At 44.1% G+C, this 26,674-nt stretch overlaps 1 protein-coding gene across 1 annotated transcript in view; it reads left to right on the top strand.

Moving 5' to 3' along the window:
- Positions 1 to 26,674, top strand: part of sgsm2 (small G protein signaling modulator 2) — a 47,894-nt gene that overhangs the window by 5,648 nt on the left and 15,572 nt on the right. Inside the window, exons 2-7 of the mRNA XM_047036334.1 lie at positions 514 to 589; positions 20,682 to 20,850; positions 24,672 to 24,839; positions 25,276 to 25,343; positions 25,561 to 25,709; positions 25,809 to 25,943. Coding sequence (XP_046892290.1) covers positions 514 to 589; positions 20,682 to 20,850; positions 24,672 to 24,839; positions 25,276 to 25,343; positions 25,561 to 25,709; positions 25,809 to 25,943 — 765 coding nt within the window. The remainder of the gene's footprint in view (positions 1 to 513; positions 590 to 20,681; positions 20,851 to 24,671; positions 24,840 to 25,275; positions 25,344 to 25,560; positions 25,710 to 25,808; positions 25,944 to 26,674) is intronic.

The following is a 26,674-nucleotide window of genomic DNA, read 5'->3' as shown; positions in this document are numbered from 1 at the left end:
ATGTTAAATGTGAAACCATAACCTCTATACCTAGCTGAAGACATAGAGGTTGAAGCAAGTACCCCCAACGGAACCCACATCCAATTGGTTCCTGTTTGTTTGTGGTCTTGAACTCTCCTCACGTAATTGTTGAGAGCTGCTTTACTTCTCCACAGTGTTTCACTCCACAGAGCAATTCTTCTTATTTGCCAATGTCAGCCAGTGCTGGGATTAATTAAAGAGTTACTGATCATTTCAACGTGCGACAGAGCACACAACTAGGAACATTGTCAGATTGTGAGAAGGGACTAATTTGTGTCTGTTGTGCAATGTTTACGACAGTGATAATCACTGAACAGTTGAAGCCGGGTGTTGCTGCTTTTTAATAAGATGGTTGACAGTGGGATGATGGTTGGATGTGATGGTAGAGGCAACCTGTGATTATGTAGTTAGGATCATGATAATGATGATTCTAGTTATCAATGGTGTAGATGTACAGGATGATCCTAACCCCTCAGTGTCTTTCCTGTGCAGGTGAAACAAATGATGGAGGAAGCCGTGACCAAGAAGTTTGTACATGAGGACAGCAGCCACATCATCGCCTTGTGCAGTGAGTACACAGTCCTGTGTTGTCCATTCCTTGTGCCACTGAACACACACACACACACACTCCTCAGCAGGTGATTTAAGACTCAGCCTGACTGAAGGACACCACTTGACGTCATGGTGCTGCTGACTGTGCCAGCAAATCAATGGAAAGTTAATAATCACAACAGAGTCAATGGATATCAATTCTAGAGGCTCCCTTTACAAATCCAGTTTCTCTAATGCTTAGCCCTAGAAGACACTCTTTTGGATGTGCGTGTGCATGTGCGTGTGAGAGGCCAACCCCCACTGTGCTGTGTTTTCTGGAAGGCTGCCAGGGAAGAGGGGGATGACATTTCTGTCCAGAATAGGGGTGCGTTAGCGGTCGAGCGTGAGCTGGCAGTGTGTGTGACTCACACCTTGACTACTGCATGCTCCTGCCTCACTGATGTAGTACCAGAGAAGGCCACACTAAGTCTGTCCCAGGTCTGAGGACTGACCTGAATAATAACAGAACCCAATGTTTGGCCCTGGAAGGCAACTCAGTTGCCTATTAAACTGATCGGATGTTGTGAGGATGAGGGAAAAGGACAGTGAATATAGGGTCAAATAACACGGTACAGGGAATGTGGGAACAGGGAATGTGGGGACAGGGAATGTGGGGACAGGGATTGTGGGGACAGGGAATGTGGGGACAGGGATTGTGGGGACAGGGAATGTGGGGACAGGGAATTTGGGGACAGGGAATGTGGGGAAAGATATGAGGACAGTGCATATTAGCACAGTTTTTTCATTACTGGTATGGCATTGTAATGGACAGGTGAAAATGCAGCAAAACCTTCCATACCAACAGAACAAACCTGGCCATCACAGGACACTGACAAGTCCAGAAGAGACTGTCGTAAGAGCACAGACCACCCAGACATCCCATCCATCAAAGTCTTCGCAATAGGTGTCTAACTCTAGTGTAGCCCGGTCTGCATCAATCTCATCAGTCAAGCGTACATCACTGATCTTGGAACAATGCCTTCTGGAAATTAAACTGTCTGTCTGAACTGTAATTATAGTCACTCAATACCAGGGCCTCTGAAGCCTTTAACCTTTTAGTGGGGGCCCTCTCACATAAGCCTTTAACCTTTTAGTGGGGGCCCTCTCACATACACTCACTCACTGACTTACTCACTCAAACCAGTGGGACCGGCTGGAGAAGAAACACAGCTATTCCACTCCCAGGGTGCCTTGGCCTTGCATCTCACTCCAGCTCAGGTGGGTTTCTCGAGTGGGTTTTTCCACCCACAGTGTACTTTGGTCTTGCTGTCTGACGCTCTGAAAGCTAATTCATATGTCGCTCTCCCTCACCTCAGGTGTACCAGTTAAACATTGCTTCACTTCAGCCGGTCCATTTCTTCTCTTCCAATGTGTTTGTCTAAGGAAGCGAGGGAGTAGACTCCAGCTCTAAGAAGGAAGAGTGGAGAAGGCCCAGTGAGATTTGAATAATGGTTCTGCTAGTTCTGCTAATCCTAATCATGCTAATGCTAGTTAGGCTCCATCTCTGTGGTGTTGCTTTGAGAGGCCCAATAAGAAGTTATTGTTGAAGTTATAGAATCGATTTTCCTTCCTATATGGAAGAAACTACGAGCAATTCAGGCCGGGGCCAAATACGGACCCTGTAAATATGTCAGTGGATGAATTTATAAATCTGTTGAAAGTCATCTCCTTTGAAGATTCTAACTGGTTCACATCAGCCAAAGCTGATGAGTCATTGAACAAGGCAAGGCAGCAGGAAGTTGGACTTCACGTGATCACCCCAGGAATAAAATTGACCGTGTAGATTCAAACTGTGTGTGAGTGTGTGTGTATGTGTGTTTTCCTCCTGCCTCCTCAGCAGTGCCTTTCTCACACTTCACACATCCCCTGCTGCACTGCCAGCACTTCCACTGAGGTTTGTTGTCTCTTACAGCTTGGGGTGTGTATGCTTACACTCAATATGGTGTGTGTGTGTGTGTGTGCCCATGTGTGCCCAAAACACCCGTGAGACAGAGCTTGTCAGAGTCTGGCCATCAAAGACATGTTCCTAGCACAATGACAAGCTTGACTCCATAATGCCAATCGAAAAGCTTTTGGTTTGATAAGCATGCAGTATATCATGCAAGATTGCTGTTCCCACACGACTTACCATGTGTAATGTGCTGAAGCGTTTAATCTGTTGTGTAGAGTGGGTACTCTTAAAATAATGTCAAAGCTAAAATGCTACCAGAGCTGATATAAATCATCTGCTTCTGGTTACACCCTTGATGGGCTAGGATGCAGGACTGCAGGAGACACACCACGCTTTGGGATTAAGGGCTGGAATAGAGTACGTCTGTGTCTGCACGTGTCATACCTCACTCCCCTCCTGCAGCTTTCCACCTGCTTGAATGGCTGCTTTGCTGGGCTCCTGGGAAAGGTGAAAGTTCAGGTGCTAATGATTGCAGTGACGTGAAGGTGACAGTGAGTCATAGTGTGCCCAGTGGCCACTCACTCCTCTGCAGGCATCTCCCCCTAATGTTCTGCTAATTGTGGTACATCCACTACCGAATGCTGAATTAATTCTCTTGTTGCGTTAGCGGAGGGCTGGCAGAGAGATGGTGGGAGGCGAACAGGGAGGGTGGGGCGTGTCTTATTTTGAATTACGAATGGGACTGCTTAATTAACACTTATGCATTCATCCCCCTTCCTCAGGCAGAGACAGAGACAGAGACGGAGAGATGGAGAGAGATGGATGAAAAGAGGATGAGACTGAGGGAAAAGAGAGAGGCAGGGGGTGATGAACAGGGCGAGTGGGAGAAAGAAGAGAGAGGCAGAGGGATGAAGGCGAGTTAGTACGGGAAAAAAAGAACAAAGATACATGGCTAGAAATCTTGGTGTGGGAACAGACAGAAGCTCCATCTTTCTATACTGAGCTATGCACAGCAGAGATGGGTTTGTCTGTTTAGATAAGTAATTCAAGGTAAAAATGTACACATACATCATTAATGACAATAAAAATTCAGGTATTGGAATAAGACTCAACTTTTCTAAATATAAACACAAACATTCTTCCATCCATACACACACAGCCTACACTGTTTGTACCCACCCCAGGTTTGGCCCATCCACGCATGCATTACTGTACAGTGCTTGGTGTTAGGTTCGTGACATGCATCCCATACATTTCTGTAAAGACACATACATACTGGACATACGCAAGGACACAGAATAAACAGTACAGTATAGATTTCATGGGGGTGGAGATACGGTATGCCGTTGTGGTGTAATCATTATGTCCTGTATGCAGATTGGTGTAGGAGTACAGGCACAGTGAGTGGATGCAGTCCACCAAAGAGTACATAACACAGTTTCAGCATGAACAACACTGGCCAAGTCAGGGCTGTAACTGACCCTGTCATACTGTCTTTGATCAAGTTGTCTGTCTGTGCAGAAGGGACAAGGGTTTACTTGTGTATAGACTGTGTTCAGTAATGTGCAGAAATAGATGAGTGCCTTCTTACGTACATGGTCGACTGAATGTGCGAGTTTGTTAGGAGAGTTTCTATGTGTGACTGTAGGGTGGGAAAATCAGTATTTGTTTATTAGTGTGTGGGAGAAAGGGTGTGGACGAGTGAGGCGGAGGCATGGTGTGATCTGAAGGGAATGCACAGGGGGCTCTCAGGAAGCCATGGCGGATTAGGTGGGAAAGGAGTTGTGTGTGTGTGTGTGTTTCATGCTGGGTGTACATGAGCGTACACAAGAGTGCATCATAGTGTTTGATGTCTTACTGTTAAATACCAATCATCACCAGTACCTAAAAAGGAACATTGAAACAATACACGTCTTACCTAAATTCATGGATTTTGTTTCTGGTAGAATAAATGGAAATAATGACAGATGAGTTTAATCTTTAATGCACTAGTTTTGTTTATCCTGAGCAACATCACAGTTTGGAATTGTGTGTGTATGTGTGTGTGTGTGGGGGAGGTCGGGGGAGGCGTGTGTCCTTGACCCCCTCCCCTGGTTTAGCCGGTCCAGGAACACACTGTACCGGCTCCTCTCTGACGTTGGCACATTAGTCAGAGTAGAGCAGAATAATGACCACTGGTGTGTACACACACACCCACACACACACACACACACACACACACACACACACACACACACACACACACACACACACACACACACACACACACACACAGGGACACACTCTGTGGAGGCACTGAGGCAGTTCATTTGATAATTTTGCAGCTGAGTGACATCTGTGTGTAATATGTCTACAGTGCCCTCCAAAAGTATTGGAACAGTGAGGCCAATTCCTTTATTTTTGCTGTAGACTGAAAACATTTGGGCTTGACATCAAACGATGAATGTGAAACCAGAGATCAACGTTTCAGCTTTTATTTCCAGGTATTTACATCAGGATCTGATGCACAAATTAGAAAATATCACCTTTTTGTTCGAACCCACCCATTTGTCACGTGAGCAAAAGTATTGGAACATGTGACTGACAGGTGTGTTTTGTTGCCCAGGTGTGTCCTATTACATACATTATTCAATCAATAAATACCACTGAATGTCTACACTCAGGTTCAGATTGGGTAAGATAGGTTTTGTCTATGCAGACTGTATTCAGAGGTGAAAACAACATGAAAACCAGAGCGCTGTCTTTGGGTGAAAAACAAGCAATTGTGAGTCTTAGAGAAGATGGAAAATCAATCAGAGCCATTGCAGAAACATTGGCCATAGCCAGTACAACCATTTGGAATGTCCTGAAGAAGAAGAAAACTACTGGTGTACTAAGTAACAGACGTCGAACAGGTAGACCAAGGAAAACATCAGCAGTTGATGACAGAAACATTGTGAGAGCTGTAAAGAAAGACCCTAAAACAACTGTTAGTGAGATCAGCAACAACCTCCAGATGGCAGGAGTGAAGGTATCACTATCTACTGTTCGCAGAAGACTTCATGAACAAAAGTACAAGGGCTACACCAGAAGATGCAAACCACTCATTAGCAAGAAGAATAGGAAGGCCAGGCTGGAATTTGCCAAAAAGTACAGAGATGAACCTCAAAAATTCTAGGACAAAGTTTTATGGACTGATGAGACAAAGATTAACTTTTACCAAAGTGATGGAAAGGCTAAAGTTTGGAGAAAGAAAGGAACTGCTCATGATCCCAAACACACAAGCTCATCTGTGAAACACGGTGGAGGTAATGTCATGGCTTGGGCTTGCATGGCTTCTTCTGGGACGGGCTCATTAATCTTCATTGAGGATGTAACACATGATGGCAGCAGCAAAATGAACTCGGAAGTCTACAGAAACATTTTGTCTGCCAATTTAAGGAAAGATGCAACCAAACTGATTGGCAGAGCCTTCATCATGCAGCAAGATAACGACCCAAAACACACTGCCAAAACAACAAAGGAGTTCATCAGGGGCAAGAAATGGAAGGTATTAGACTGGCCAAGTCAATCTCCAGACTTAAACCCTATAGAGCATGCATTTTACCTGCTTAAGAGGAGACTGAAGGGAGGAACCCCACAAAACAAACAACAACTGAAAGAGGCTGCAGTGAAAGCCTGGGAAAGCATCAAAAAGGAAGAATGCAAAAGTTTGGTGACGTCAATGGGTCACAGACTTGCTGCAGTTATTGAAAGCAAAGGATTTGCAACTAAATATTAAGTCTTATTCACTTAAATATGTTTTAAGTATATCTGTTCCAATACTTTTGATCACATGACAAATGGGTGGATTCAAACAAAATGTGATATTTTCTTAGTTGTGCATCAGATCCTGATGTAAATACCTGGAAATAAAAGCTGAAACGTTGATCTCTGGTCTCACGTTCATTATTTGATGTCAAGCCCAAATGTTTTCAGTCTACAGCAAAAATAAAGGAATTCGCCTCACTGTTCCAATACTTTTGGAGGGCACTGTATGTGTAGTTTGTGCAGCATTGTGTATCAGTCATTGTTGAAGGTCAGGTGACCCATAGCTTACCTTCTCTTGCAAGATTATGAAAATCAAGCAGCTAATGCAAGGGGTTCCTTTGTACATCTATAATGTGATGCACAAGAGGCAGCAGTATTTCTGAAACAATTTCAAAGCCTGTTTGTGAACTTACCTCTTAGCCATAGTAGCATTTGAGTCCTAGTTAAATAACTAACAAAAGCATCTGATTTAAATGCAGCCATTCCAGTGACACTTTACCAGAGTGTTAAAGTGCAGTACCTCATCTCCTGAAATGTTCACGACACTCTGTATTACATTTATGTCGTGAGAAATCTGTCGACGTGCGATATCAACAGCATTTCCAAAACACTCCGCACTGTGGGAGATCTCTTTGGGGTCAGCCAACATTGGGCTTCCCAGGCCCACAAATGCATCTGTGTTAAAATTGCATCCTCGTGACTCATTACCGCATTATTCCAAAGTGAGGCGCCTACCGCCGCATGTGTGGGTGTTTTAGGGGGGGAGGGGGGGGTGGCGGAAGGGGGGGGGTGACAGGGGGTGGTGGGTGCAATTACCATCTCAGAATTATTATACAGCACTGGGAAGAGATAGATAAAATGTATTAAAAAAACTGAACTGCAATGGGAGTTTGAGGCTGTACTTGTTTAATTTGTTCTCTCATCTGAATGAGTAATATAAATAATTAAGCAAAATCTCATGGGTACTGTGTATGTTTGGTTAATAGCCTATATGTTCGTACCAGGTACATATAGGCTAGGACTGGAGTTAGAACTCATTATGCAGTGTGAGCCTCTTGATGGGTTGCAGGGTTCTCTTTTGTTAGGATCTCTACATTGTCGTCTACCTGTTGCAGTACGTATCTGTATGGACAACTATAGTGAACTACAGTCAGCCTGTCCAGGAGTCAGGTGGCTGAGCGGTTAGGGAATCGAGCTAGTAATCTGAAGGTTGCCGGTTCGATTGTGCCAAATGACGTTGTGTCCTTGGGCAAGGCACTTCACATCATATTGTTCCATTAGGCCTACATCACATCCTGTTTCCTCTTTTTGCTTCCTCAAGTCTTCCAATTGATGTCACGGTTACTCAGGTGGTTCCCTCTGCAGTATTGGTTTAAGAGTTGTGTATTTAAGCAATAAGCCCCAAGAGGCCGTGGTTTACGCTGATTTTAGAACAGGTAAGGGGAGTTGTTAGGCACGACGCGAAGCGGAGTACCTGTTCTAAAATCAGCGTAAACCACGGACTCGTCATACCTGTTCTAAAATCAGCGTAAACCACGGACTCGCGGGGCTTATTGCTTTTCTAAAACTGTTACTACACATATTTGATATGGTTTCATCAATAAAAACTATTAGAAACAAAATAGTTTAATAATAAACAGTCATTCTTCCGCTACTACAAAGTATAGTTCCTACATAAATCGTTGCCACGCAACAGCCAGATAGACACCTTTGCCGTCTTTTTCAATTTGAAATATTCGATGCGCAGTAATCTGGAATGTTAAAGAATGTTATGAGGACAACCTGTGAGGTTATGCCGGATTTTACAATGGCATGGAATGCAATATAGCCAATCACAATCAAGGATGGGAACAACCAGTTTTAGAATATGATATTAGACCATAAGTCTAATGGTCAGGATTTAAAATCAGGTATAATGGTAAGAGCTGACCCAGTCTCAATAACTAACCAGTGACTTTCATCTTAGTTGTAACTGCGTCACCACCTGTAGCCTCTCACCTGCTATATTGATTAATCAACTCTACCAACTGCCCTTCATTTAACTCTTCCATGTCGCTTCCATGCCCATTCTCCAGAGCTGTCCGTAAGTAAAAAGAGCAACTCTATTTAGATTGTGAAGTGATAATTGGTACTTATTTGTGGGTTTGAGAGCATAGTTTGAGGTCACGCCAGTTACCGAAGCAGTAAACGTAATACCTTAATGGTTTTGTCTCCTTATAGGGATTTCCAGTTGTCATTGCATAATATCCTTCATCTTGTCCTTAACATGCCCAATTATTTGAAACTCATGCTATTTCATCATACTGTTACCTTTAAGTCATGCTTCAAGTTCAGAGATAGCTTTAAAGTTAATTTTCTTGCCATTTATAGGAGCTGTTGTTTCTAAATGGCAAACCTTTAAGTCTGTATTATCAAAGGAGACAGCCAACTGAGGTTTAGGTGCCTGTGCTCCTTCCATTGGGTGACTGTCATTACATGGTCATGAGTTTCCTAATGAGGCCATTAGTATAGCCAGACCTTACACTCATGTCTGCAAACCAACCATCTTCTGCCTTTTTCTCTGCTAGGATCTTGTGCAATTAGCTACTACTCACAAATGGATGTGGCTTCAGTGTGAATGCATGTGCTGGCGTGTGTGCTTGATTGCATGCATGTGTGCCCCAAACCGTGTCTATTTATAGAATACTCTGCAGCCAGTCAACTCCTAGTGAGTGTTTAGTCTTAAACCAGTTTGATACAGTATATGACGAGCTGGATTCCCAAACTAGTGCATATGCGTGTACGTATATCCTAGTTCGCTGTGTGTTAGCATACAGTACATATGTGACACATACTTTTACACATTGACAACACCAATTATGTTGGATGGACAAGATTCATCAAGTTTCCTTCCTTCCTTTCTCTACTTTTTCAGTTATTATAAATGGTCTCTGTAAGCGTCTGTGAATCCCTTTCATGACATTGCAAGTTCACAAATGTATATTTCAGTAGATTAAATGTGTTTGTCTTGTGTTTCTGTATGCAGACATGTGTGAGTTATCATTTTAGAACAGTGAGGCAGCTGTTGGGAATTATTTCTAAGAATGGTTTAGGAGGACAAACCTTTCTATAATGCAGACTAATCGATCCGCTACATGCACTGCATTTTAATGGGAAGATTTTGCACCAAGAATTATAATGGGAGCCGCCATGCTAGGTAGTGTAATCCCATTGTAAAACATGGAGAAAGATTTGGGATTGTGGATTAGTGTGAATTAAAGGTACGGGGGTATTAAAGTCTGATTTGTCACATGATTTAACAGTTCACAAGACTGTGGAGAAATCCAACCTTGTTGTGATGTCATCCACCTGAATACACCTGTCCAAAGTTGGATTAAAAGTCCCAGACACTTTTCTAAAGCTGTCTGCATGTGTTCATGCTCGTGGAGACGGGGACAGATCATTTAGTGACGAGATCTTGACATCACTAGAGACCAGGGAGATTTATTTTTTATCTGGATATGCACGCCACACATACATACTAGCAGCACTAGTGGAGCTAATTGCGAGTGCCGAGAGCTGGAAGTCATCGGAGATAAAAAGCTTCAGGTATTCCACTGATTATATCTGGTCTCCATGACAACCTGGCTCTCCTCACATGGATGTGTTCACTTGGTGGAAGACAATAACATACTCTGCAGTGAACACATACACACACTGTCCACACATGCATGTGCTGTAGCACATAGACTTGCACTAAAAACAAGCCAGGGTTTGTTCAGACAAACAACTGTGCATTACACACACGCACATTTAGATCCCCTGTATGGTCAAAGCATGTGTGTTTCTGTATATGATGTGTATCAGACTACAATGTGTATCAGACACATTGCATGCAGAAATGCGCACACACACTACATCCTTACATAACTGCAAACTCGTCTATGTAGGTGGTCTCACTTGATATTTATTTTATTAGACATGTTGTTGCATCCCTGGCCTCAGCTGGCAGTGTGTTTGTGTGTGAGAAGGAGAGAGAGGGAGGGAGTGAAGGGAGGGGGGATAGGATGGGGGAATGGGGGGAGCGAGCAGACGAGAAGGGGGGGCGTTTGTTTCTGTTGTGCCTGGGCGACACGCCCTCGGGCAGGGTTAGCTATGCTGCTGCAATACTATTATGGTTTAAGGATTATAGGGAAATTCTATACATAAATAATAATATTTGATATATATGTCAGCATGGGCCATGCAGCAGAATATTATAGGTACCATGGCCGCCACTTACCACATATTGAGTAGCTTGTTGTAGGATAAGAACAAGCTACTCATAAGTGTTGCCCTGCTTGTTTTGTGAGTAGTTGAAATGTATTTATTAGGATAAGACCCTTGAGATGAATCATCTAATTTTCGAGGAGGTCCTAAGAGATTTCATGTTTCACATTGATTTCACAGGCTGAAGTCTTGCTTTGACAACTTGCAAAAGTAGACAGGCTAGCACTTAACTTATTTCACATGTGCTGTAATGCAAACATTACTTGTGCTGTAATGCAAACAAACTTTAACATTTATGCTCTTGCTGGAGGATAGAAAACCATGTGCTGTAATACATGTGCTGTAATGCAAACAAACTTTAACACTTATGCTCTTGCTGGAGGATAGAAAACCCCCAGTTGGCGTCTATTTGGGCTAGCTTGTAGGTCTTAGTCTGCTTAGTGGATATGGCAGGTGACATTTTCAAACTTCTTGCATACCTGGTGTGGCTTGACCACCCATGTTGTCTGTCATGTTTTTTTTAATTCACAGTCAATCAGCTCTGCCTGCCCCCCTTTATTATACTGCCATGTTCCATTATGCTGCAATGTTCCATCCACCTCTCCAACTCATATCACCCTTTCTCATCTGTCTGTCAGTCAGTGTCAGTATTTTTGTCTATGTAACAGACTCTTTTTTTCTCACCCAGCAGTCGGCTGAATGTCAACTGTGTTGAGCTACACCAGCACTTAGTAGGGTGTACTGCACGAAAGGAAAATACATTCTCGCAATGGAAATCGTAATCTGGTAGAATCGTTAGTACTTCTGGTTCCGATGCTGCAGTAGGTAGGCAGCAATGAAAGTGCCCGTTTGTTGCCAGCAGAGCCGTGCAGCGAGGGCCCTGTAGAGACTCTAAATGGCTCTGTATGCCAGTGTTTGCAGAGACAGTGCCACCCTGACTTCATCTCGCGTTACAGAAAATGGATGGTTTGCTTGGGAGACGGCAGATGTGCTCATTATGTTTGTAGTGGAGCACTAATCATGGTGATTGTCACACAGAGTTTATGCTGATTGAGCTTTGAGCTGCGGGGAGGCGTCTGTGTGTGCGTGTGCGTGTGTGTGTGTGTGTGTCTGTACGTGTGTGTAAGAGAGAATTTCCAGTGGTCGGAAAAGAGGGTGTTGGGAAGGATTTCTAAATGTAGACAGAGTTGTGAAAGAGAGATGAAGGCGGGCTTCAGTTTTCAGGGCCCCTCTTCTTCATGGCCCCTTGGTGTCTTCACAACTACCTGTCTCATCTCTACAGGTTGAGGACAAGGTGTTTCAAACAGTCATTACACAATCAGCCAATAAATACAAACTACAACTACCCAAACGCCATAGCAAACTGTAGTGCACCCTCTTAAATGTCTGTGCCATCTGTTGATTCTATAATTAATGTCTATAATTATAAAAACTGAAAGAATGTCATTCGAGCATAAATAGTCAGAAACAAAATTATTTTTATATACACTGTGTCAAGCACTGAGTGTAACCATGGTGAGCTGCACAACCATGGAGTGTAACCATGGTGAGCTGCACAACCACTGAGTGTAACCATGGTGAGCTGCACAACCACTAAGTGTGACCATGGTGAGCTGCACAACCACTGAGTGCAACCATGGTGACCTGCACAACCACTGAGTGTAACCATAGTGAGCTGCACAACCACTAAGTATAACCATGGTGAGCTGCACAACCAGTGAGTGTAACCATGGTGAGCTGCACACATTGGTTTACTCGAATCTTCACCTCTTTGATTATTGTGTGTGACACCTGAAGCTGAGGCACTGACAACCCTACAGAAGTATGACTGGATTTCCTCTGAGCGCCCTGCAAGAGATTCAGACAAAAATCAATAGGATAAGGAGCTAAGATAGTTCCCGGAAATCTGTTTTAGTTGTCTTCAGTTGGAGCTTTGACTGAGAGACAGCAAGGTATGTGTGGGGAAAGATCGGAGGGTGGAGTAAAGAGAAGAGAGGTGAGGTGAGGACAGCCAGAGAAGAATCATGACGGGTCAATCCCAAGTATTCTGCCGACCCCTCAGCTCTCATTAGCATTTACTCTGCAATAGAAACTCTTTGAGTCCCTAAAGGGGAACACAAACTTGTACACACTATCACAAAAATACACCCACGCTCATACGTACCGTTTGTCTCACGATCACTGCCCCCCCCCCCCCCCCCCCCCCCCCACACACACACACACACACACAGTACACACACACACACACAGTACACACACTACACTACATGTTGCAGCTTTGGGATTTCTTGCGGCATATTTCATACTCTAATGCCTTTAAACCTGTCACTGAAGTGAGGGAATCCACCATGGACCACTCACAGCATTATGATTAAGGGCCATAGTCAATCATTTTAACTGAGCAAATTCATGAGTTTATTATCTCTGCGATTGGATTATGTAAATCAGCATAGCCTTTTTTATGTTAAGGTTAAGTGTTTGCACTGTAACACTCAATTGCTTTAGGCTAGACTGCATTTAAAAAAGACATTTGGTGGAAAATCTGAAAAAGCTATGACAGGGAGAGTAAACATGGCCATGCCATGCATAAAGGTGCTTTTACCTGAATGATAGAAATGAATGAATCACCAATGACATTTCTGACTCTGGCTTACAAACCAATCCACAGGTGTATGTTTGTGTGTTAGATAAACTCCTCACTGAGTGGACACAGGGAGGCCTAGCCATTGATTTCCGTTGAAACTGTCTGTTTCTGGCCCCCCGAAGAGCCACACCATGAGATGAAAAAAAAATCTGCCAGCTCTATGCTCCTCTGTTTTCTCCTTCCCCTTCACCTCTTCTTTCCCCATGTGATTGGGTAACTGATGGGCAGGTCAGGTGAATCAATATTTAATCACCTTGTGTGAACACCTGCCCTCAGAGGCCATGGGAACGAAGGAGAGAGAAGGGAGGGGATGAGAGAGGGAGGGAAGGAAGGAAGAAGGGATAGAGAAATGGCAATAGATAAAGAGGGCAATAAACCTACTGAGAAGGATGGCAAGGACAGCGGCGTAACAAGGACTTGGCGGGCCCGAGTGCAGATCTCACCAACGGGCCCCTTACCGACCTATCGTCAGGCGAAATTATTGAGTTTTCAGTTTAGCGATGCGCAAGAAAATTTAGGCTACTCATGATGTACAATTAAGGGTAACGACTGCTCCTTCTATGTGAAGATAGATGACTGTTTTCAAAAGTGAACGGCTCTGACTCGCGAGTCTCTGGCTCTAGATTATGCTTGCTACAACACGGAATGAGCATAATGGAACAGTCAGTCATGAGCCGACATATCTGCGACGTTTGAAATAGAGCACAGAGATGAGAAGAAAATCTGATCATTTACCAACGCTTATCCGACGTTATGAATGACGTTTCGATCTGTCATGTGTGCTATCTGGGTACTATTAAAAAACAAACTGTCACTTCGATGGTGAATATTTGATTTTATGTTCGTTAGATATGCTAGTTTACATTTAGTCTATCTAGCTTTAGCTATTTTCCGACTACATCCTGAACATAGTTTACTAAATCTAACCTGGCCGCTGCCTGGTAGCCTAGGCCTATATGTGCATTTTTATGACGTTTAATAGCCATGTCAACTGCATACACCAGACAGTAAACGTTATGTAATTATTAGCCTACCCTGGTGGCTGAGTTTCACACTCATTGCTGTTGCCGGGCTGGGGGTCAGACGTAGCGTCCTCTTCAACACGCTTCGCCACAATCCAAATGAGGATAGTTTTGACAGCTTTGCCACCCTTACATCTTGCTCTTTTCGTTCCTGCCGCTTTCTGGAGCCACGTTTATGTTAAAGGGCATGGCATGGGGTAGCCTAATTCGCTTAAAAACGCTAATGCAACACAACTGTAGTATCCCAACAACAACTGTCTGTGGTATTCCAACAACTGGATGGGAACAATCGTGTGTGGGTGGGCGGGAATCTTTGACAACAATATTACCCAGACATCCTTGCTATTTTTCGAGGGCAATATTACTTAATAAAAACGACATTTGTTTAATTCAGCAAAAGGCAAATGAGGAAAAATTAATTATTTGCTGTTGTTAACACTGACTGTTTTTAAATGTTTATTGGGCAGGTGATAGCTCATAATTCTGAATAACTGACACCATAATTGAGAAATGTTTGCGAATTGATAAGACTGGATCATATGTGAACATCAATTTGCGGTATCACAGCGGTGCAAGGGGCCCGGTCAGATTGCCTGAAGTTGCCCGGTCAGGTTGTCTCACTTTTACGGTGAGATCGAGGACGGGCCCCCTTTCGCCACGGGCCCTAGTGCAGCTGCACTCCTTGCACTCCCTATAGTTACGCCACTGGGCAAGGAACAAGACTTGGTGAGAGAGACATTGAGAGATGGATGAAAAGAGAGAAAGACAAGGTGAGGGGTGAAAAGGTGAGGGGAAGACCAGGGAGAGGGACAGAGAAAGGAGGATGGAGAGTATAAGGAGATGGGAAGGGCCATTTTGACTTGCTAGGTACTGTCCTTAAGGAGATACATGGATCAGCCACATATTTAGCATTTCTATGCTTAAATACACACATTCTAAAGAAATTTTAAAATCATACACGGAAAAGCATCTGAAAAATACCCTTTAAATCCATCACAACCTAGTATGTAGAATCATCTCCATGGCAAAAGAATGTAACACACCAACTGCCTCGTTTCAACCAAACAGCTTTATGCTTGGTGCTGTAATTGTGCAATCAGGATAGTTAGTGTCTAGACTGGAGCACACTGGTGCATAAAACAAACATGATTCAATCCACTTCAAAGACCACAGATCAATAAAACGGAGGCAAATGCTGGCGTATTGAGACTACATTCAAAATGTTCCTCATTAAAAGTGTAATGTAAAACACAACTAGTGCTGCGCACAGCTAATTACGTAGGTAGATAAATAACTATTACCAATGTACTTTGTCTAAACATTTCTGCCCTGTGTGTCATTTTGAGAATGTTGTAACTGTAATGTTGGTTGGGAATTGTACAGGAGATTAAATCAATCTCATTTTGATTCTGCGAAAGCAACACTTTTGAATAAAAGGCGTGTTGTATAAAAGAGAGAGAAAACCGGATTGAAAATAATGAGAATTAAGAGAAAATATAGAAAAAAGTGAGGCTGAATGTATTTAATTTATTTTTCTTCAAAAACAAAGGTGGGAGTTGGTTGTGACAGATGTCAAGATAGGACGAGAATCCACAAGGTGATGTTATCCAAACAGTTAAGCACACATCATTCATTGACTGTGTGTGCATGCGTGTAAGCTTTAGTGTTTGGTAGTCTTTTTCAAGGATGCATGTTTTGCTTGTGTGATTGTTTGTTTCCCAATTACACAGGTATCATGTTGTCTTCAAAACCCCCTATCTTTAGTGCTCTAAAGCTGTTCTGAAGACATTCATTAAAGCATGTGTGTGCGTGTGTATACTTACCATCAAGCCTATGCTGTTTAACGATGTAAAGATGGACTGTTGAACAGACAGCCTAAAGCCATTGATGGCTCTCTTACAGGCCAATGATGCATGATTGGGATTGACGAGAGAGGGAGAGAGAGAGAGAGAGAGAGGGGGGGGGGGGGGGGCGAGAGGGGGGGGGGGGGGGGGCGAGAGGGGGGGGGGGGGGGGGGAGGCTGTGGACACGAGTTTATGTTGGATGGTGACAACAGGAGCATGAAGCAAAAGGCATCTGTCTCCAAAGGCCATTTTCTTCTTAAATCTGTGAGCCACTTGTAAAGACCTTCCATCTTTCCTCTCACGCAACATAATACAAGGTTCCGGAAACTCTCCTCCCCTCTTAAGTGTTTTCACATTTTAAATGACATGAACTGGAAATTGCAAGTCCTTAATTGTCGGTTCCCATTGAAATCCACATTTTAAACGGGATTTGACAAATGAAGTCTAAGTTCCTACTACAAATAACTAGCCCTGGCTCTAACGTAAGGTTCATTGTAACACAGATCAACAGGATAATGTGGTGTAGTGTATTATATTCTCATAAATTCAAATGTAATTTTAGGTCCAGTGCGTTCTAGCGTCACCCACCTACTCACTTCATTAGGCCGCATTAAAGTGTACAGCAGCGATCACTCAAGGTCAATGGACCATTGCACATTGCTCTGCAGTGTTAGCTTCGGCAGTTACCTTCCACTAGGCAGGGGAAGAGGAAACAGATCTGTGGGAAGGATTGTGTAAATGTTAGCCTCATTCCTACTTTGATTAGCGTCTTGCTCTGATCCGTGGGTTTAAATGTGAAAGTCAAGACGTAATCCCTTTTTTTTGTCTTCTTGAGTGAGACTGAAGACTCTAAAGTAGGTTATTGAAGTTGAAACCTTGTCTCATCATTCTCTCTTTTGTTCTCTCACGCCGTGTCCCTCTCCCTCTCTCTCTTTCATTCTGTGTATTTATCTCCCCCCAATCCCCTCTCTCTCTCTTTCTCTCTCTCCATCACCTCACTTAACTATCATGAATTCCTGGCTTGGGAATGAAAAGTGTTGAAGATTTTCATTTTCACACTTCCTGTCATCGGTATTCAGGGGGCCTTCTAGAGGTACACATGTGCAAATCCCTGGTGTGAGAGAGGCAGCTCATCTTTGCGAGTGCCATTTGAAGAGAAAAAGGGGGGTGAAGGCGAAGAGAGGAAGAAGTTGATCAGAATGTAAAGCAATACAAAGCTACCGCTCTCACTCCTTGTCATTATTTTCTCTTCCCCATTGCTTCTCTCTCACTCACTTGCTATTTCACTCTCTCTGTGTGTCTCTTTTTTCTCTTTTTTCCTCACTTGCTTCCTTCATCCTCTCTTTCCTTTTTTTCCAAAGGGAGGGCTGAGGGGAGCAGAGTAGAGGGGAAATGGGTAAGGAGGAGTGGGATGAGTCAGAAAGCAGACCCCGCTCTTCCTCAGTTTCTCCCCTTTAGTTCTTGTACTCTCGCCGGATGTCTGTCTTTCACACAGTCTCAGTCTATTGCCTCTATAGACAGTCCTATTCATGTCTCTTTCTCCTTATCTCTTTCCATCTGTTTTCCATCTGCCTCAAAAAAGCAAAAAAACATTTTACTCGACTCATCACACCCGGGACATACTCTGAACTGCTGCCTTCGGGCAGATGATACAGAACAATAAAAACACGAACAAACAGATTAAAAAACTGTTTTTATCCCAGAGCCGTAGTCACCTTAAATGCTGCTGTACATATAAGCTTTTAAGTGCAATATTCTAACTTTTTATGTGCAATTTTAGGGAGATGTGGAATGTGATGGATGTGTGTGAGTGTTTTTTTACTTATAGTCTTAATCTTTTTACATTTGTATCTTATTTTATAAACTTATATTCAGTGCACCTGAGGAGGTTTGCCTCCAATTTTGTTGTACAGTATACAATGACGATAAAGATATTCTATTCTATTTGGACCTGAACTCCGTTTTTCCTTCACCGGCTTACTATCCCTGCATTCTCCTCCTGCACCTACAGGATTCCTGCCCTACTCTTGACTTGTGATCTTTCATTCTTCCTCTACTTCCTCTACAGTGATCTATGCACTTTTGTAAAGCTCTCTCTTGGAAGTCACTTTGGACAAAAGCGTCTGCTACATGAATACATGTAAATGTACTGTTGACTCTTCTTCCCTTGTTCTTTCTCTCCTCCTCCTCATCCCTTTCTTTTTCTCCTGCCCACACCATCCACAGCTGCTCAGTTACCTCCGTTATGCAGTTCATTACTGTCAATTACTGTGACTCACGACTCTGCTGCACAGTCACAGGTGGTGCCTCTGTCACACACATACACACACACATGCACACAATTACCTTTTAAGCTTTACCATCATGTATTTGGGTGTGACAGAAACATGCAGACAGATGGACATGCCGGCTGTACTGGTCCAGATAACCAGTATGGTTCCTTCATGACAGTAAGATCTGGCTAATTAGCTCTGTCTTAATTAGATCTGCTAATGAGCTCAACGGAGACATGGCAAAACCCAAACACAAGCAGAAATCATAGACCTTTGCACGTTGTCTCTCTGCCTCCCATTTCATCTCTCTCTCTCTCTCTCTCTCTCTCTCTCTCTCTCTCTCTCTCTCTCTCTCTCTCCACATGTACAGGACAGCACTCTCTATCTCTGTTATGCTCCCATCCATACGCCTAGGTTCACTACACTGTCCTTGGAGTTTCAATTCTCTCTAGAAGTGAAAGGTTTTTGACCACCGATGAAAAAACAGTAGTTTTCTTTTTTGACCATGCGCAAGTTTTTTTTAAATCTATGTTGCTACTGGGACTACTGTATCCCCAATAGAGACTTTTCTCTTGCATATTGTTACAAAAGCATTTTTCTCACCACCTTTCAAATGCTTTGGGGATTCAAGGGAAGCAATACAGTATGAACTGTACATGTTGAAGTGGCTTCATAAACAGTGTACCATATGGCAACCCCTGACTCTCTCTCTCTCACACACACACACACACACACACACACACACAATGATACAATATTTGTTTACCACACATAGACAGAACCAAACACCCACACACTCACACCCCCTCAAACCGATTTAATACAGCTCTAGTAGCGTGATGTTACAGGAAGAGAAACTTCATGCATGACCCTATAGTGTGAAACACTATCCGTAGTAGATCAGCCTTCTACTTGAGGCTCTTTTACTCTTTTTAAGAAAGTTAGCTAGCTTGTCTGACTCCTGCTGCTTTCTCAATAGAAAGCACTTAGGCTCCACTTAGATGAATCATCGCAGCCACACACCGAAACCACCAACCTCATCACTGGTCGTGAGCTGAACACACACCTCCTAGGGAGCGAAGAGAGGGAGGAGAGCAGAGTGAAGGCTGGGGACAACAGCAGCTGGAAGTCATTGCCTTGTGAATAGCTTTCATCAACAGTAGGAAAACTTATGCTCAACGCTTTTCAAATTGAAATCTGTTTATGGAGCAACAAAGTATACTGCTGTTCGTTACAGCACATTTTTCACTTGAGGGAATACTGTTATTTTGGAAACATAATTGAATTAGTCATTTGTTGAATGTTTTACAGGAGGAAAGTCAGTGCTGTAAATTAATAGGTTAGCGTTTATTTCACCCTGGATAGTCCTAGGATGCTAAATCTACACCCTATATATTTCCTTCAGCTTGCTCAGAGACTGTTCTCCCCTAGCCAAAAAACAATATCCCACCATTGGTTCCAGTTTAGCAAGCACAGCAATAAAAACCCAGCTATTACAACCATAAAACACCAATGTTGTTGTCACTGGTGTTCTAGTTCCAGGTAGGCATCAATAGCATTCATCACATGATGGGAGACAAGCAGACTGAGAGAGACTTCAACCTGGTATCAGCAGCAATGTAAATCACTGAGATTGCCATTTCTCTATTCCCAGTAATGTGAATACAAATTCATTATACAATTTCATTTGCACTACAACCCTTAGACGGTCAGCTAATCTAAACTAGACTCTACTGACAAAATCTTCCCTTCTCTGTTTTGGTTATGTCTCAGTCTTAGTTCTTTAGGATCATTACCACGATCTGACACACGACAAATCACTTTGCTGCAGGACCATTTTCTCTCAGAAGCCATGTTTTGCAAAATGTTCTACAGTTTTGCTTTTCTTACTCCTCTTATCCCACATCAACAATTGACTCTGAACACAGTGCAGGCAGTCATGTCATACTAGGTGTCTGCACTTGTGTGCAGTTTACAAGTAGACTATCTGACACACTGCTTCTGAAGTTAGTTAGCCTAACTCCTTGAGAGACGTTGGGAAGAGAAGGCTGCTTAGGAGGGCGAAGTGTGTCTATAATTAATGAATTCCTCCAACAGGTGATTCCAATGAGACGCTTCCTGTGGGAGACTGTATTGGCCTGCTTGTTCTCACTCCTTCACTTCATTTCAATTCCTGTCTTCCTCTTTCAATCGTTCTCCCTCTTTTACACCAAACACATTAAACCTTTCCTATTCTTCCACTTCTTTATCCCACCCCTCACTTTTGTCCTATTCCTATCTATCCTAACCATCCTTTTTTTATCTCCCCCTCCACCACTCTCCCCCTCCCTCTCTCCGTCCTACTTGCTGTCACTCCAGGCACCATCGAGGCTTGCATGGGCCACAAGCTGAAGCGGAGAGCTGCCGGCTTCCTGCGCAGTGACAAAATCGCCGCCCTCTTCACCAAGATCGGCAAGGTCAATGCCACGACTGGTGAGGTGTGCCGCAAGGTGCAGGAGCAGCTCCAACAACAGGCCGAGGTCACCAGGTACCTGTTCCCTTACTGTGGCGTTTTACAGTTCCAGAGCACACCAAAACCCAATGTAATAAAACCAGTCACACTGAACAAAACTAATCTGATCTGAAACACAGTAGGTCCACATACATCAGAAGTATCATCACTCATGGCCTTTGGCCAGGCTCGTGTTTACTAAAGTCAAGCGTTCGTGTACAAACGCCTCGATGACATCCGCGTGTGTGGAACAATAACCCAGGGAAGAGTGTGTCTGTGCGTAAACATATATGTGTGTGTGTGTGTACACAGGATGATAAACTGCTTTGTCAGCAGGCACTGAGGCACAGGGCAAGCTGTTTGTTTGCCCATTAATTGTCCATTAGCCAAACCACATGGCTACTGCCTGCCACTCTAGGGTTGGAGGGAAATGCTTTTAACTGAGGGGGGAAGTGGAACACACACACGTCACTGTGTACACTTCCAGTTACATGCAGTAATCTGTAGATAATATTGGAACACGTCCATAAAAACATAGGACACAAGCGCTAGATTTATTACTTCTGTTGAAGCAGTTTTTTGATTACATTTGTTTTTTATTTCCCTGGAAAGACAAGGCACTGAATTAAAAGCTATCACTGTAGTCTCATTCTCCTGTTTATTCCCTCCCCCCACGCGCACCACACACACACAACACCGACACACTCTCACACACAGACATACACACAACTCTTCCTGTCACCCCACCTCAGGGCTCCATCGCTCGGTTACTCCCGTTGCCATGGCGACATATTTGCGCCACCATCACAAGAGCACGAGTGAGCCGTGCAGAAAGCGAGCGAGAGAGAGAGAGAAAGAAACTAGAAAAACAAAGTCTATTATTTTTAATCAGCATTTTAAAATTAATTGTAACTCCTTCATTATTGAAACTACTGACCACACTGAGTTCATCAGTGCAGTCAATAGGTTGAATGAGGAAGGGGCTCCAATTAATTCCTAAAATGCTGACTAAAGATAATAAACTAAGTCTTCATAAATAGGCTCTTGTGCATGATCTTGCACATCCTGACTGATTGGGGCCAAATTTGTGCTCTCATTGTTAGTGGGTGAGAGAGTGCGTGGTAAATGGCTGGAACACAATTAGGCCCTCAGGATCATCTGTGTATGCTCTCCAGCAGCCTGCTCTCCAGCAGGGGCAGATTGGATTTCCAAATTCAGTTGAGGATTAAATTGGGTTATCTGAATGTCACTCGGGCCAGAGGTCCCTCGGATCTCCTCCCCATCTCTTTTTTGTATCGCTCTCTCTCACTTACCTTCTCACTTCCCTTTGTTTCATCCACACATTCAGTCATCTAATCACATAAGCAGTCATTCATGGACACACTATTGTCCACCCACTGTATCCTCATAGTCCTGTTTAGGCCAGATTGATTTGACTGATTATGCTGGATTCGATCATATTCAAATGCAGACCCACAAACACACACCCACACACTGTTGTCCTAAAGGCCGACATTGATCAATGCTAATGCTGAGGTGTGGTTAAATACTCCTGCTTCTCTCTGTGATGCTAGTGCCTCCTCACATCCAAGCCAGGCTGGAGCTGGACTGTGAGAAGGATTTTGGGCCAAGCATAAACCAACCAGCTCACACAAACATGCAGGGGTGTCACACTAAGCCTGTATGAATAAGGGAACCTCTATCTCCCCATCCACTCACAACAACCCCAGATACATACATACACACACTGCCCTCCCAACCCAATATCCCTCTGCCATCCCCTGATGCATTCTGGGCCAAATGCCAGATGTCCTGTCTCTCGGGTGCATCTCAGTACTACGTCCTTGGTGCCCCCCACCCACCCCTCCCCCCTGCTCGTGTTACGACCTCAACCACATCTTTCTCCTCCGTCTTGTCAGGCGGCATTTGATCCCATGAGATTTGATACTGCAGGCCTTCCAGCTTTTGTGGGAAATCTCATTCCGATCACGCACACATGGGAGAGAAATTGTGTCGTCATGGTATCGTTCATTCGGTGGCGTGGAATACAATCATGCTACTCGCACAGTAATATGCCAATCTTCTCCATCATGTTGACATTAGTTGACATTTTAAATGTGTTAAGATCTTGTGCCGACATCCAACTTTTGGTCTGCTTCAGGTGTGTGTGATTCAGGGGCCGGGGGAGGAGGGGAGGAGGGGAGGAGGGGAGGGGAGGAGGGGAGGGGGGGAGGGGAGGAGGAGGGGAGGGGGGGAGGGGAGAGGGGGGGAGGGGGGGGAGGAGGGGAGGGGGGGAGGGGGGGAGGAGGGGAGGAGGGGGGGAGGGGAGGGGGAGGGGGGAGGGGGGGAGGGGGGGGAGGAGGGGAGGGGGGGAGGGGAGGAGGAGGAGGGGGGGAGGAGGGGAGGGGGGGTTGTTACAGGAAACAACCGCTGGTGATTGATCTGGTTGTTTTCACCAATGATCTGAGTGGGTTGGTGTTCCACCTCGCTGCACCAATAGGATCCCCAGGCAGACATTTTCATGGACAACTCATCCATGTTATACATGCTTACACATTGCTCTCAGGACACGGTCACCCTGGTGTATAGTAACACTTTAATGGGTTTATGATATATAGTATTTATATTCTGTATTGCTGCGTTTCCACCAGAACTACTTTCCAAGGAACTAGAAGGTTGCTGCTGCAAGTACTAATCAGAAATGTCCAGTGTTGCAATCCCCACCCCCAAAGTTCCTGTGTTTTGGATAGTTCTACCCCCGGAGCAGGGACTCATTGGTTCCTACTTCTTGCTCCCCGGAACTCAATTTAGACCCTGGTTCCTGCATTGGAAACACAGCTCATCTTAGGTAAAAGAGTTCCTATAAAGTTTCCCTTTGCCTTTTACATTTCAATCTGCTTGTCCAACACAGACTCCCTGTCTCGACCAGCTCCTCCCCCTTTCTGAACTACTTCCCGTCCTTCGCGATCCTAACTGTTTAGATGTGTCTGCCAGTTAGATTTATTCAGTGGCTCTCATTCCCTCATCCATACCTGTCTGGACCTGTTGCTGCCTCATTCCCTCATCCATCCCTGTCTGGACCTGTTGCTGCCTTTGTGCCGATGTCACCCCCACCTCCCTGTGGTAAAAGTGCTGCTTCGTGACTGCAGCTTCATCCCCCTCCCCCCCGTCTCATCACCAACCACACACGTCTGATGGTTGGAGTGGAGTGAGGGTCTGAGTGGGAGGTGGGATGGAGAGAGAGTGAGAGGTGGGGGCGGCGGGAGTGATCAGGGGGTGTTTCATATGATTACTGTGTGAGAGTGCCAAATAGTCTTTCATAATAGAACAGAGATACTCCAAGCATTGTTTTATCATTTCAAATGACTGATGCTGTTTTGGAGCATTTTTTTCCTGGTATTTTGAATTGACTACTCAAGACAATCCATGTCAAATGAACTAACATCTTTATTCTCTTTCTGTCGATTGAAGTAATTTTCTTAAAGAATTGTCATGGATTGAAGAATCTCTCCCTGCAGTTGCCAATGAAGAGAATGTCAGCAAATTTGTCCAAGAGAGTAGTATCAAGAATCTGATCAGATCAACTCTGTTAAATTTGGTAATTGGTGTGAGTTGCGATGGACAGCTTCATTGTAAATGTGCCACATCGCCCCCTGATGGTTAATGGAACTGCCTCTCTGGCTAAATGGGTGTCAACACTGTCCTAGGGGGACTTGATCTGATCTCAGATCAGTTTTTCCTTTTACATCCAGATTAATGAGTTCATATCCTCTGATCTCAGACCATCTATTTGTTGAAAACAGAACATCGTGTCTTGTTTTGGTACTGGTTTCCTAATGTCGACCTCTGACCTTTAGGAAAGCACAGAGCGTGGTTCACGAACCCCTGAAGCGTCAGGGCTCGTCGTCGGCAGGTCGAGCCCCCCAGCCCCTCTCAGTACAGGCGCTCAAGCACATCTGGGTACGCACGGCACTCTTTGAGAAGGTCCTGGACAAGATCGTCCAGTATATTGTCGACAACTCCAGGTGAGAATAGGCTTCTGTAATCAACGCTAGCAACACCACTCCAGCAAGCTGCGATGCAAAGGCCAACCACTGTCGTGTCTTTGAGATAAAGCGGTTGTTGTTCAGTGACCTTTCGCTGATGATTCAGCTTCATATGCTATCTTACATCAAACACGCATATCTTCTTTGAACCATTGTCCTGGTAATAATGTAGTCGTATATTTTTTTAGCAACTTTTCCACATTTGTCCTCTATGTTCTCTTTGCTGCATGGTACTGTGCCACTCCAGTATCACTAAAGGCCTTCCTTTGAAAGATTAAAGCCTGAATTTTCTTTTATTAGGCATAATGGTCTGTTGAATAGTTCTTTAATGTATTGGAGAGAATACTCTTTTGTGGTTCACTACATTTTAGGTGCCTGTCTGTTTTTCTTTCTGTGTTGTCTGTTTTCTCGGCAGTAAGTACTATGAGAAGGAGGCTCTGATGCATGACTCAGTGTTTGGCCCCATCCTGGCTGCACTACTGGGTGAGTAGCCTCAGGACGCGGTTACTAATATGCTCCACAGAGAAACAAAGACCTACTTTTTGTTATTCTGATCAGTGATGTTGTATGAGTATGCTATTGTAATTTCAAGGGTTGTTTGCTTTTTTAAGGAAGAATTTAATTTATATTTTATTCCATCTTCCTCTTCTTTCTCTTTCTCTCTCCCTCCTTCTTTCCTCCTTTCCCTGTGTTGTCTAAGTGGGGCCCTGTGCCTTGGAGTACACCAAGCTGAAGACGTCAGACCACTTCTGGACGGACCCTTCTGCCAACGAGCTGGTCCAGCGCCACCGTATCCACGGAGCCCACCGAGGCCAGGACGCCTCCCCCAGCCGCCGACCTGCTCTAGGGGTGAGGGGGACCAGGGGACAGGGGGTACACACACAGGTAAACACCCTCTTTTAATACTTGATCATTCTGGATCATTCATTGGTTCTCTCCGTACCCCAGATTCGTAAGAGACAGTCCAGCGGCAGCATGTCGGACGACAAGTTTGCAGCGTCGGCGAGGGAGTACGTGGAATCCCTCCATCAGAACTCCCGTACCCACCTCCTCTACGGCAAGAATAATGTCATGGTGCAACCGGTAAGGCTGATTGGACAACTGCCAAAAGGGCAGGTGGACGTTGGATGTCAACTAGAAAACAAACACATACGTCGTGGTTCAATAATGAACGAGACTTTCAGTCATGCAAAAGTAAGATCATGTCAAATGTATTCATGCATGGAGAGAAGGCCCACAGCAATGATGTCAGTCAATATATGAGTCAGTTCTCTATAAAATGGCAGTCATGCACAAGCTTATGTACTAAAGCAGACAAAAGTAAACAAGAAATGGCAATAGAAGACATTTTTGTTAGGTAGATAGATAGAGATTCTATTCATTCATCGATTATCTGCTAGTATCTGTTATTTAGTATTTAGGAACCTTCAAGACTATGTTTCCTGTGGCCTAAAGGAAGGCATAGACCAAAACCATGCTGGCTCTTCTCAATTAAACAAGTCACCATACCTACAGTACATCTGGCCATATTGATGTAGGAGAATCTACCTTACGCACAAACCCACATTATAAAGCACATAAAAAGACACCATAGTTCAGGGTACTTGGTAAGCCATAAAGAATTTCCTATCAAGTAATCTACAATATTTATATATCTCTTGTTCATTGGTACAGTACACACATACACGCAAGTATGCCTGTGTTCTCATGTCCTCTCACATTCAGCCTTTGCTTTCCTACCAATTCTCAGCTTTTAGCCAAGCTGCTGGTTCAGTAAATGACATGTTTGGTCTTGGGAATCTTTAATGATCACC

This window comes from Hypomesus transpacificus, chromosome 15, assembly GCF_021917145.1.
Source record: "Hypomesus transpacificus isolate Combined female chromosome 15, fHypTra1, whole genome shotgun sequence".
Classification (NCBI taxonomy): domain Eukaryota; kingdom Metazoa; phylum Chordata; class Actinopteri; order Osmeriformes; family Osmeridae; genus Hypomesus; species Hypomesus transpacificus.
Note: the sequence above shows the minus strand (reverse complement) of the source record. Positions and strands in the feature narration are given on the sequence as shown.